This window comes from Myodes glareolus, chromosome 3 (assembly GCF_982192425.1).
Source record: "Myodes glareolus chromosome 3, mMyoGla1.1, whole genome shotgun sequence".
NCBI lineage: Eukaryota > Metazoa > Chordata > Mammalia > Rodentia > Cricetidae > Myodes > Myodes glareolus.
In genome coordinates this window covers 27530546-27544021 of record NC_142028.1, presented here as the reverse complement: position 1 = coordinate 27544021, position 13476 = coordinate 27530546, and the positions used below count along the sequence as shown (strand labels likewise).

Sequence of the window (13476 nt, the reverse complement as noted above, 5' to 3'; positions counted from 1 at the left end):
AATAATCAAACTGAATATTTAGCTGAAGAGGTTTCTAAGCACAAAAGACCCAGTCTTAAAGATTTGGAAAATTATCAGTCCTCTCATATTCCAAACATGAGGAAATGTGTTCCAGGCAGTGAGAGCTCACGGATCTTATGGGCGGACACTGCTGGTTTGAAGTAGTTGAGCTACTTAGGGATAAATACGGGCTGTTTTCTTTTTTTCTTTCTTTTTTGTTTGTTTTTTGTTTTTTTTCGAGACAGAGTTTCTCTGTAGCTTTGGAGACTGTCCTGGAACTAGCTCTTGTAGACCAGGTTGGCCTCGAACTCACAGAGCTGAGCCTGCCTCTGCCTCCCGAGTGCTGGGATTAAAGGCATGTGCCACCACTGCCCGGCAAGGGCTGTTTTCAAGAGGAAGAAAAATCACCCCACCAGCTCTGAGATCCTCAGAGCCATTATCTTAGTTTCAACAGGCCATCTGGCTTCTGCCAAGGGGCCAGGGCTCTACCCAGCAGAGTCCTGGATGCAAATCTAGCCAGGAAGCAGATTATGCTGATCTTAAAGACCTAATGAGCCCAAGGGTGATGGTGCAGGCCTCTCCCAGCACAGGACTGTCTGGAGGCAAAGCAGCTGACTCTGTGAATTCAAGGCCAGCCTGGTCTACAAAGCGAGTTCCAGGACAGCCAGAGCAACAGAAGAACCCTGCTTCGAAGGAAAAAAAAAAGGTATTTGCAAAATGAGCTCAAAGGTATTCCCTGGAGATCCGAGCCTCAGTGTCCAACAATATGGGATTAGTAAAGTAAATAAATCATAGTAGAGTTGAATGAGGAATTAGCAGTTACAGAAAAGAAATGATCTAGAAATACATATTAACTTCAGATATTTATAAGTATTTTTAATTTTTTGTACTACATTTACTACTTTATTTAGAGGGCATGTGAGAGTCCCCACTCACGCCTGCTACAGAGAACACATGGAGGTCAGAAGACAAAGTGCGGACCACGTGGGTCACAAACTGGAAGTCAGGTTAGCAGATGTGGCAGGGACACCTTTAACCTGCTGCGTCATCCCACCAGCCAGGCATATGTATTTATACACATTGGAATACAGAGTCATCTTTAAAATACCTGTCTAGACATCAAGCAGGATCTCATTGCCTAGATCACAGCTCTTTAGAGCCCCCTCCCCCGCCAGCATTCCAGACCCAGCTCTGCTTCTATGTGGGCATGAAAGATTGGGGTGGGGCCTCAGCTGCCTACCAAGAAGAGTAGGGCTGGGGCTGTTCTCAAACTTCAGCCATTCAGGGACATCGCACATAGTTTATCCAAATCTATCTACTTTATGCAGCATCTTAGAATGTGTTCAGGTTTTTGTTGTTGTTGTTGTTGTTCTGTTTTTGTTTGGTTTTTCAAGACAGGGTTTCTCTGTGTAGCCCTGGCTGTCCTGGAACTCACTCAGAGTGTGTTCACTTCTAAGATTAAATAAATTTATTTCATTTATTTTTGAGACAGTCTTGGCATATGACCTAAAACTTACCACCTTCTTGCCTTAACACCTAATCACAGGATATGAGCTATTGTTTTTGTTGTTTGTGGGCTTTTTGTTTGTTTTTTGGGGTGGTGGTGGTGGTGTTTGTTTTGGTTTTCCAAAATAGGGTTTCTCTGTGTAGTCCTGGATGTCCTGGAACTCATTCTGTACCCACGCGGACCTTGAATTTACTGAGATCCACCTGCCTCTGCCTCCTCAATGCTGGGATTAAAAGTATATGCCACCACCACTTGGCTTTGTTTTTGGAGTTTTTTTCTTTCTTTGTTTGTTTTTTTTTGGGGGGGGGGGACTCAAACCCTTAGATGTTTTAGGCAAGCACTCTGTATCACTAGCTGTTGCCTTTAATGGGAGTAAACAAAATACCACATCATCTTCACAGTCTGTAGTAATAACTCTTGAAATCATACACTTTCTATGATGAGTTTTCCAATGTCCACTAAAGTCATGAATATTAAAAGAACAACAAAAGATCCTACCAGAAGTCATTCATCAGCAGCAGCTGAAGAAAGGAAATACCAGAGTAGAGGACCATTGAGACTTTTGTCAACCCTAGCCACCATGAGACATTGGGCTTTCTAGGCACAGGTTTCCTCCTGTAAGTTCACTCAACTCACTGTTTTCCTCCCTGGGTTGGGGAACAGGGAATCCTACCTCTAGTCACAAAGTTATTCTGATTCCCCAGAATCCTCGTCTGGTCAGAGAGCTTCCAGATGAAGAACATGCTCTTCTCCTGGGAACTTTTACAGGGCAGGTCCGCCGTGTCCCCTTCTCTGCCCACCACCACAGTCTTCCCTTGAAGTATGGCTGGGAGCTGTGCTGGATAGGAAAGAAGGTCGAGCTTCAGTGTTCTTGCCGGCTCCTCTCCGAGCCCCGCCTTTTGTGTTTTCCCATCTGCCCACCTCCCTGCACCATCTGCTGCTGGTCCTCAAGTCAGAAAACTTACCCAGCTGCAGCACCAGGAGCAAGTGCCTAAAAGAGACTCCTTGGTACATTGTGGCCTTGCTGAGGTCGACAGACTTGAGTCGCTGGGGACTGGAGTCTGCAAAAAACGGCAGGGGCAGAGGCAGATAGAAATCATTAGTCTTAAGGAATTCCTTGGATATGGAGCATGCAAGACCCCTCTCTCCCTCAGGGCCTTTGTAACTAGCCCCAGCACCTTATTTGCATACATGAAGCAGTCACCCTGCAGTAATGTACCGCAGTATTCCGTGCCAAATTCAAATTAAGACTGTGTGATGTTGGTAGCATAAGAACATTTTTTTGTTTTGTTTTGTTTTTCAACGTAGTACTTCTCTATGTAGCTTTGGAGCCTGTCCTGGAACTTGTTCTGTAGACCAGGCTGGCCTTGAACTCACAGAACTCCATCTGCCTCTACCTCTCGAGTGCTTGGGTTAAAGCTGTGCACCACCACCACCCGGTACATAACAGCAATTTTAATATCCTAAGCAACAGCAGCGTATTATGTATACCTAGAAATAAGTATAATCATGGGTGTCAATACAAACTACGATCTCAGGCAGTTCCATGAAGAGTTCCAGTCACCTACCCTGGCACAGAGGCACGTATCTGTAATCTTAGTATTCAGGAGTCTGGGGCAGGAGAACCATGAGTCCAAAGCCAGCCAGGACTGCGTAGTGAGACCACATCTCAAAAATAAGATTAAAGGGGCTGGAGGGCTGACTCAGCAGCTGAGATCATGTGTTGCTCCTGCGGAGGACCAGGTTCGATTTCTAGCACCCACATGGTGGCTCTATCTGTAACTCTGGTCCCAGGGGATGCAATACCCTCTTCTGACCTCAGCAGGCTCCAGGCACCCAGTTGGTGCCCACATGTATATGCAGGCAAACACTCATAAACATAAAATATATTTTTAGTTAAAAGAGAGAGAGAGAATTCAAGGAGAGCCTCAGCTACACAGCAAGTTCAGGGCTAACCTGGGTTATATGAGACCCTGTCTCAAAGGTTAGGAACCCACTAGACTTTTAATAAAAATAATTATAACCAGGTGGTGGTGCACACCTTTAATCCTAGCACTTGGGAGGCAGGGACAGGTGTATCTCTGAGTTCAGGCCAGTCTGGTCAACAGAACAAGTTCCGGGACAGCCAGAGCTACACAGAAAACCTGTCTGTAAAAACGAAACGAAACAAAACAAAACAGAAAAATAATTCTGATCTTTCTACTTAAGAAATATCTAATTTTGAACTGGTCAGTGGATACTATGTTTACCATGCAAATGTGAGGTCTGGAGTTGGGACCCCCAGACCTCACTTAAAAGCCAGGAAGGCACCTGTAATCCCAGCGACTGGGAGGGAGAAATAGGGGCTCCCTGGAGCAAGCTGGCATGGATACTCATGCCCCGCATACACTAACTCAAGCATACATACCTGCATACATACACATCCAGTTTTGAGAGACAATATTATGAATGGATTTTGTTGTTTTGAGAATTATTTGTAGTTTGGACAAGTAGTTCATAAAAGAAGCTATTGGATTTTGATAGAGAAATATCTCTTTTTAGTTTAGATCTCTGGCCTGGTTAGACTTGGGCTTTAAAATAAACACTGGTGGCCGGGCGGTGGTGGCACATGCCTTTAATCCCAGCACTCAGGAGGCAGAGGCAGGCGGATCTCTGTGAGTTTGAGGTCAGCCTGGTCTACAAGAGCTAGTTCCAGGACAGGCTCCAAAGCTACAGAGAAGCCCTGTCTCGAAAAATCACATAGATAGATAGATAGATAGATAGATAGATAGATAGAGAGAGAGAGAGAGAGATAGAGAGATAGAGAGATAGAGAGATAGAGAGATAGAAAGTAAACATTGGCCGGAGCAATGGCCCAGTGGTTAAGAATGCTGGCTGCTCTTTTAGAGGACCTGGGTCCAATCCCCAGCACTCACTGTTGGCCTGTCTGGAACTCAGGCCCACAGCACCAGGTATACACATGGTACACAGACACACAGAAAAACAAAGCATCCATGCACATAAAGTAAATAAACAAAAAACTAAAATATAAGTGTAGACTGACAATTTCATTTCATGTAAATAAAATAATATAGACATATGTACACATGCATACATACACATACACATATATGTATTTAGATCCAGGTTCAGAAAGTTTGGTAAACCATTTCCAGGTAGGTTTATTTCACCTATAAGCCGTATCACCTTTACTGATACTATTAAAAATTGTTTTGTTTTTCCTCTGTGGGCCTAGAACCTAAAAATTCCCACACACCAGGCAGGTGTTCTACCACTGAGCCGCTCTCCTGCTGTGAGAACTCCTTCAGTCAACAGCCTTTAAGATCCAACCTACTTTGGGTGTGGTCTCATGTACTACAAGTGCAAATGAAAAGCGTGCGCAGTCCTTTCTCCGCTGGATTTGGTTTCAGTTCCCAGCGCATGCAGGGGACTGTGGATCGCTATCCTTACTGTGAGTTTATCCCCAAATAAATAAACCTTTGGATTCCTCCATTCCGGGCCCTCGTGGACCTCTCTAGCATTACTACACTCTCCCAGTCCTGATAGCTGTAATTTTCAAATATTTAATATATTAACAGATGGACCTTGCACCCAGGCGACATCGTTGGCTTCTTTTTCTGTTTTGCGGTACGAGGGATGCAACCCGGCCCTTCGCACCTGCTAGGCAAGAGCTCTGTCACTAAACTGGATCCTCAGGCCTCTGGGTTTCTTGCATTTTCTGCCTACTTGCCAAAGCTAAAACTGCTCCAAGACCGAGTGTGATTGATAGCCCAGGCTTCTGTCATTTTAAACCATTCAGCCTGTGCAAGACTGGGCCCACTCATGGGTGGGCAGGAGCTCAGGAGGCCATGGTCCTGCCTCTCCCTGAGGAACTATGGGTAGCAGACAGCTGCTGGAGGCACAGTCATAGTCTTTGGGCGAGGCCACTGGTGCCTTGTCCCTGCATTAGATAGCTCCAGAGTGATTCCGAGACCCCTAGGGTGTCTTGTCCATGCACTGTACACAGCTCCAGAGCGATTCTGGGACTACCCCAGTTAAACTGGGCGGGTCACGGAACAACAAAATCAAAACGACTTGAGAAGGGGACTTTGCTGGGGAGAAGAGAGTATTCGATAAGGGTGGGAGAAAGGTAAGAAGGTGGGGAGGATGAGCGATCAGAATGCATTCTACACATGTACAAGATTGTCTAAGAAAAACTTTCTTAAGAAAGAAAAAAAAGACTCCGACTGAAAACAAAACGCATTGCTTACTAAATGGGCAAGGGAAGCTTGTTACTAATTAAATTTTTTTACTTTATTTACTTATTCATGTATCTATTGTATATGTTACACTTGTGTAGCAGTCAGCAAACGACCTCTGTGTGCCAGCCCGTTCTCTCTTTTCGCTGTGTGGCGCTCAGGGGTGTAGACAGATGCCAGCTTAGTGGCAGGCACCTTTACCCACAAGCCATCTCACCAGCCCGGTTTACTCATTTTCTTTTTGCTGAGGTGGAACTCAGGGCCACACGCATGAGTCAAGTGCTCTACCACTAAGTCACTGTGGTGAGAATGGTAACGTTCTAATAAAAAAAATTTCAGAAAATTAAAATGGGGAATGTGGCTCAGCTAGTAGGTACCTGCCTAGCGTATGGGAGGCCCTGGGTTCAGGAGCGATTACTAATACAGGAGTATCAGTGGTACTAGCTGCCGCGATGCAGCACAGTGTGTACCACAGGAGGTAGAGTGAGGCAGGAAATCAGGAGTTCAAGGTCACCCTTAGCTACACAGAGTTAGAGGCCAACCTAGGCTATACGAGAGCCTGTCAAAATTTTCCTTCAATCCAGGCGGTGGTGGCGCACATCTTTAATCCTAGCACTCGGGAGGCAGAGACAGGTGGATCTCTGTGAGTTTGAGGCCAGCCTGGTCTACAGAACGAGTTCCATGACAGGCTCCAAAGCAATGGAAAAAGCCTGTTTCAAAGAAAAAAAAATTCTTCAGATGTTTTTCAATGTTGTGCCCTGGCCAAGAATGACTTATTTGCGGATGGAAACAGCGGTTTCAGAAAATGGCGAAGTGATGGGGACTGAGGGGACAGAGCCAAGATCTGGGGTGTAGGCGGAGACCCTGGGCCTTGATCTTGGAGGCTCAGGAACCAGGAGATAGTTTTAGGCAGAGAAGGTGATTCTGGTTGCAAAATGGATCCCGCCAGTTGCAGGAGAAAGGATAAGCCTGAGATAACCAAGGTGTGATTCCACTGAGCAGACACAGACTCCCTAAGACGGCTGGAAGGCAAGAGAGCCGAGGGACCGGATGTTTGTCTGTCTGCCAGTCTTTCTCTTTCTTCCTTCCTTCCTTTCTTTCTTTCTTCCTTCCTTCCTTCCTTCCTTCCTTCCTTCCTTTCTTCCTTCCTTTCTTCCTTCATCTCTTTTTGTTAAAGATAATTCTGAACCCCTGATCCTCTTGCCCAGACCTCCCAAATTCTGGGGTTACAGGTGTGCACCACTACTTTGCCTGTCTTAGGATGAGGACTTAGCATCATGTAGGGCCGAGAGGCAAACAAAACAAAAGCCCAGAGAGTTCATTTCCTGGTCAGTATCAGACAGACAGACAGACAGACTGACCGACAGGCAGACAGTGTAAAGCCTACGAAGTCTGGGTCAGCGGAAAGACAAGGGCTGTGGCCTGTGAGTGACGCTGACAGTTGAGGTAGAAGGTGAGAAAGGGCGACAGATGCGAGGAAAAAGACAGCCTTATAGGACAAGAGCAATCCTCGTTACTAGCCGTAGCTGGCCTAGAACTCACTATGCAGACCAGGCTGGCCTTGAACCCACAGAGATCCGCCTGCCTCTGCCTCCGGAGCGCAGAAGAGTGATTCTTTGCTGCCACATATCCAGGAAAACAGGTGAGAAACTGAGTTTGTAAGATACAGATCCACAGACCCACCCCAGACCCAGGGCTCCAAAGTTGGCACAAGGGGTTCACGTTGGTGTGTTCACAAGCCTCTAGAAGACCCAGGCACGTCCAAGTCCTAAAACACACTCAGGTGGAGGAAAAAGGAGAGGAGTGTTCTCAGTGCCTCCGAGGTGTGGGGTGTGCCAGATGTTCTGAGAACAAAGAGAGTGTGCGACAGCAGGTGCAGGGCGCTCGCTGACAGACGATGGTCTTGGGGCCTGACAATTTTAACGTCAAGCTAGGAGAGCTGAGACTCACTCAGTTCTGGAGGTGACTGGAGCCACTGTTGATTACACTTCACACACACACACACACACACACACAACGCATGCACGCACATACACACACACCACACACACACACACACGTGCGCCCACATACACACACGTGCACATACGTACACACACACACACACACACACACACACACACACACACACACTGCAATCCAGGGGCCCAGGCTATAGTGGCTTTCAGAGAAGTGACTGTTAGAAACTCCCCAGGGATCTGGTCCAGAGCTGATGAGACAAGACATTCGTGAAGACTTTCTTATTATTTTTCCTCCTGAGCCTGGTTTTTCTCTCCCTTTGCCTCACCCTTCCTGTGTTGTTCTACAGCAACCTGCCTTCTGTGAACTCAGTTCCCTGTTGCCGCTCTCTTGGCCACGTCCCGTCGTCCACCTTAAAGATTGAAGGATTCATGTAATCGCTTCCCTGCTAGTCTGAACAGTTCAGGCTGCCTTGAGCTGCCACAAGGCCGGCACCGGGCAAGCGCAGAGATGGATAATACGCCTGTGTCACTTAGGCCACGTAGGATGGGACAGAGGAAAATAACTCACTGGTGTGTCTTACTGCATGTAGTACACGAATTCTGTTTCTTAACTGGGTCACTGAAGGCTGGGATGTAGCTCAGTGGTACAGATTTCCTCAGCACACCCTGGGTTCCATCCTCAGTACTACAAAAATGTAGCCACGAAGAAGGAAGGGAAGGGGGAGAGAAGGAACCTGAGAAGGGAGGGAGGAGAAGCAAGGCCAGTCCCTAAGTGTGTATTCACACCCAGCACTGGCCCAGACGGAGCCAAGTCATTCACAAGCGTACAGCGTATTCTTCTCCATCATCTGTGCCCAAATGCCCCCGAAGGGGCTGGCTGCCATTGTGTCCTTTAGGCTTCCTGGCCCTCTAGGGACCACTTGGGGCATTTCCCAGAGGAAATGCGAAAAGGAGATGGGAGTGTCTTAGCGAGAGAGAGTGTATTTCCCTACTTTCTCTCTTTCTCTCTCTCTCTCTCTCTCTCTCTCTCTCTCTCTCTCTCTCTCCATGCTCTGGTGTGTTCACCACCAATAGCTGTGTGTCCACCCTCCCTCCACCCTGTCGCATTGCAACCGCTGTCTGTCAGCCCTTATCCACAGTTTAGGCTCTACTGCTTCCAGAAACACCTTTCCTGCCTTCTAATGCCTCGCTGCTGTTGCTAGTGTCTGTGCCCCTCAACATGCTGGTGGGTCTCTTTGTCCCTGTCCCTGACTCCAGAATAATTCCCTTTCTTTGCAGTCCCTGAACCATCTGAGGTAGATTTCCTACTGGGTTCTAACACATTTTTTTAAATTATTATTGTGTTATGAGAGAAAGTGAGAGGAGAGAATGTCAGGGAACTCTGGGTCAGTTCTCTCCTTCCAACTTTAGTGATGCTGGGGACTGAACTCAGGTCCTGACACTTACCCTATCACCTGCTGGGCCATCTTGACCACAAATACATAATTCTTGACAGGGATTTAGCACTCAGAGAAGGTATTGGGGGCTGTTCCAACAATAAGGTTTGGGGAAGCTAAGAAATAACCCTGTCCAGTTCCTCCACTTGGTGAAAGAGGAATTCTCCAGAACCTGAAACACATTAGATGCTTCAGAAGAAGAGACAGATAGATGATGGATACATACACACACTCACAGAGAGAGAGAGAGAGAGAGAGAGAGAGAGAGAGAGAGAGGGAGAGAGACAGACAGACAGACAGAGACAGAGAGATAGAGAGAGACAGAGAGATACAGAGAGAGAGAGACAGACAGAGAGACAGAGAGAGAGAATACATTTTGTTGAAAACAGGGAGCTAGAAAGAGGAGGGGTCAGAAGAGGAGTCTGGGGAAGGGGGGAGCAAGAAACTTGTCCCTGAGTCCTGAGGGTGCCTACAAGTTGGCTCTGTTAGCTTGGGGAGGGGCCTGCAGAGCATTTAAGGGAAGGGTGTGGTGACAGAGCTGTAGGGGCAGTGTAGCCCCGAAAGGGTTTCCTACTGCCCCCCTACTCCTGGATGGAGAACCTTTCCCAGCAGACGTGTCCCTGGAGGAGAAGCTAACAGAGAAACAGTTTGCATGGGCTTTCCCTCCGCGGGATTGGAATTCTCCTGGTCCTGGTAAAGATGCTTGAGGAATGAGGGCATTCCTGGCTCTTCCCCAGATGGTAACCACTCTCTCCCCCTCACTCCAAGATTCTGCAGAGAGCTATCTCTGTCTACATCTCCTAGCATCACCCCAATGCACTCTGGGCTTTGGCTTAGTGGAGGAGGCTGTGGGTTTCCAGCCACAGCCTACTTTGGTGCTGTAGGCTTCCGCTGCCACCTGAGAGACCTGGCCTTTGATTCCCACAGCCTCAGCCTCCCCAGGGGTGCTGTACCTCCTGCGGTAGCATCCTGTGTACATCACCCCTGGGAGAAGTTGCAGAGACTGACTGGTTGCAACGCCCCCCTCCCCCTCTCTCTGCTCACATCTGCAATTCTGAATCTCTCTCTCTTCCATGCTTATGCTCCCAGGGTGGCTTCCTCGGGGCTGCAACCATTACAGTCGGCACTGTTCTCTGGCTTGGAAGAGAACTTGGAGCTCTCCTGTCTCTTCTTTCTCCTCTTTCCCCTCTCTAGATGCCACTAAGATGTAGTTTTTTTCTACACTGTAAACAAGCAGACTGGCTTCCTGCAGGCCAGCAGGTCTTCCAAAGCTTTGATCTGCGGCAAAGCTGCAGAGGATGGGCTGGACCCAAGGGGTGGATGTGAGAGGAACTGGCTGCCGAGTAGGAGAGACACAGAGGACAAAGGACAGTAGGCAGATTTTTCTGGAAACAAAGCACAGAGGCCTCGAGGGAAGGAGAAAGGGACTCAGAGAGGTCCCTAAAGCAACAGCCACCCATCCCTGCATCCACCAACACACAAAGCACACAGAGCCTCTCAGGAATGATAGAGGAGAGGCAAAGACATGAAGGGGTTCCGGGAGGCAAGAAGCTTGCAGGGGACACAAAGGATGCAGGGAGGGCTCACACAAGGGACGTGATGAAAATGGCAATACCTACCACACAGCTTGCAGGGTGCTTGGGGTTCCTGCTACCCTCACAGGGCCCCCGGAGACGGGAGAGGAGGGCACGGTCCCGGCACAGCTCCACCACAGCGACCATCTGTGGTCCACAGACACTTTTATCTTCCCCTCACGGCCTCCAGTCAGCCCACTCGAGCTCAGTCGTGGGATGTGGCCCCCACCACACACCCTTCAACTCTGACGGGCTTCATTCACACTTCCTAGAGATGCGACCCTCTAAGCGACCCTTGCGGTTCAGCGGCTGCAACCTCTGTCACCCTCTCCTTTGCCTCAGATGCCCACAGGATGGAGGGTGGGGGGGTGGATTTGGGTTCTGCACCCCCTCCTTCCCTTCTCTCTGAAAGCGCTAAACAGAGCTGTAAACAGCACGCAACATTCGCCCTCCAGACGCCCACATCCTCCCCACACTGGTCTTATTTCCCATCTCCAACCAAGTTATTCAATCTGACGGGCATTTACTAAGCGTCTAAAATGTGCCAGACCTGACCACCCAACTCCAAGCACTGCCACTTCACCCCTGCGGCCGAGAGCAAGGCCTGAGGCCACCTCAAGTCTCTGGGGAGAACTGGGAGATGGTTCTGGGGCAGGCCTCTTCTGAGAGTGCCTAGGATTGAAAAGGGAAAGTGATTCCTGGTTCCTGCCTTTCTAGCTCTTCAGGGGCTCTCCGTCAGCAGTGCAAGGCAGCCATTTTGTATAAACCTACAGACTCTAAGGCAGCACCAGAAATCCTAAGAACAAAAAATAACAGCGGTCTTCCCTCTTCAGACTCTTGGGCCTGGCTTGCCAAAATAAAGTACATTAAAATAAACCAGAAACAGAAACAAGCAAGCAAGCAAGCAAGCAAACAAACAAACAAAAACCCACTGTGCCCTTCAAGATCAGAACATTTGGGAAGAGCTATACACTCAGAAAAGTCTTTGAATTATCAAAATGGAACCTTTCCATTTTGAAGGATCAGACTGAACTCAGGGAATCTCTCTGGGAACAATGCTATGAACTGAAGGACTTCCAGGGGGCACAGGGTGACTTCACGACTAAGAGAAGAGAAAGGCCTGAGGGTGCAGAGGCAGGGCTAGAGTTGGATAGTGCACCCCTCCTTGAGAAATAGAGCCTGGCTTCATGCCCACTTCCCACCAAGAGCACCAGGGTCGGCAGGGTCCTGACGACTTGTCTACCGAAAGAAGCATCCATTTGCCGCGCTCCAGAGGCAAGAGTCCAGTTTTAATACTTTCTGAGGATCTCCCTTCCTCCCTTCCTAACTCAAGCTAATGAAAACAGAGTTCCCTTAGACACTTCAAAGATTCTAAATATCAATCCAGGCATAGTGGCATGTGCCTTGGTCCCAGCTACTGGGGAGGCTGAGGCAAAAGCGTCACCAGAGCCCAGGCCATTAAGATCGGTCCGGGCAACAACATGAGACCTGAAAACAAAATAAAAGCCAAACTCCTAAAACTTCACAGAAAAGGACAAACATTAAAGAGCTCACATAATCACAAAAGAGATGAAAGAGGCTGCAGAGATCACACGGTTTAAATTGTTCTTGAGTATCTGACCCTTAGCGAAGATTTCTAGGGAAGATTTTAGAAAAATTGCATATGGTCCTGGTTTTCTCTTCTTCTTTTTCTTTCTTATGTGTCCTCCATACTCAACAGCTGTCATTCTTTCTAGCCTTCCCTTCTCTCCGTAACTGTTTCTGCCTTTTCTCTCTTCCCAGCCTCGCCTCTCCACCATGACCCCTGGGCCAGCTGCCTTCTCTTGTCTCTCCCGGCCATTGCCTTTCTGATCTTGCATTCTAGTCAGGGTGTTTCCCTGAGGCCTGCTGCTCTGAGCTCTGTACTCCGCCCGGGTGGGCAGGCAAGGGTGAGCATGGCTTTACTGCTTAACCTCTTGAAGTTCGTGATTCTAGTGGGAGATCATGGTTCATGACCTGTTCTGAGAGAAACACAGCTAGGCACAGAGAGCAGCATCCAGAACATTCCGGCGCCTCTGCTGCCACCTTTGCTGCCCCTTCCAGCTCCTTGAAAAGACGAAGTCCAGCGCTGCTCTTACCTCTGGCCAGCCCTTCTTGGCTCAGCTTCTTGCACAGGTGTGTCTGTGTGAGGAGGCGAAGCTCTACAAACAGGTGCCTCCTGAGGAAGAAGGGTTTGCTATGTCTTCACAGATGTCCGTAAGTGAAGAAACAGGAAGCCTGGTAGTGAGGCTCTGCTGCACGCTAGACGTGGGCCAGCCCTCTGGAGTCCCTCCCTTCCACCCCAGCTGTTGGGGAAATTGACAAATTAAAACTACCAAAGTCATTGGAAGCAGCGACGCAGAATTGGGCTAGAGTCTGGAAAGTTACTGTTGTCTGTTTGGGGGCCAAGACACAGGCCGGCACAATCAGATCCAGCTAGCACCAGGCAGGGTTTAGGGGCCACATAGCTGTAACCCCAGAACTTGGGGGATTTAGGCAGAAGAATCACAAAGTCAAGGCCAGACTGGGTTATATAGTAATACCACGTACGAAAAAGAAAAGTTAGCACAAATTAAATCAGTGGAAAATTTTGATGAGATTATATTGCCCAACAAACCCACTGAGTCAGCTGTTCTGTTAAGAGATGATAAAGGGCCTGGAGAGGGCCAGGGCTCCACCGCAGCGAACACAGTACTTGTCTGGTTTTTACTCCTTCCATTCTTCGGGACTGAGTAGGCTGCA

General features: G+C 48.4%; 1 protein-coding gene across 3 annotated transcripts in view; it reads right to left on the bottom strand.

Moving 5' to 3' along the window:
* The window catches only part of Cd4 (CD4 molecule), a 31642-nt gene extending 18448 nt beyond the window's left edge, over positions 1-13194 (bottom strand). Inside the window, exons 1-3 of one of the 3 annotated variants that reach the window (XM_087904238.1) lie at positions 12834-13194; positions 2473-2568; positions 2181-2345 (exon numbers count right to left, since the gene is read on the bottom strand). In XM_087904238.1, coding sequence (XP_087760364.1) covers positions 2181-2345; positions 2473-2521 — 214 coding nt within the window. In that variant the 5' untranslated portion in view covers positions 2522-2568; positions 12834-13194. Of the gene's footprint in view, positions 1-2180; positions 2346-2472; positions 2569-10761; positions 11042-12833 lie in introns of those variants that run through there. The other 2 variants (XM_087904240.1, XM_087904239.1) reach the window with 2 other exon arrangements.
* Positions 13195-13476: the final 282 nt, after the last annotated feature.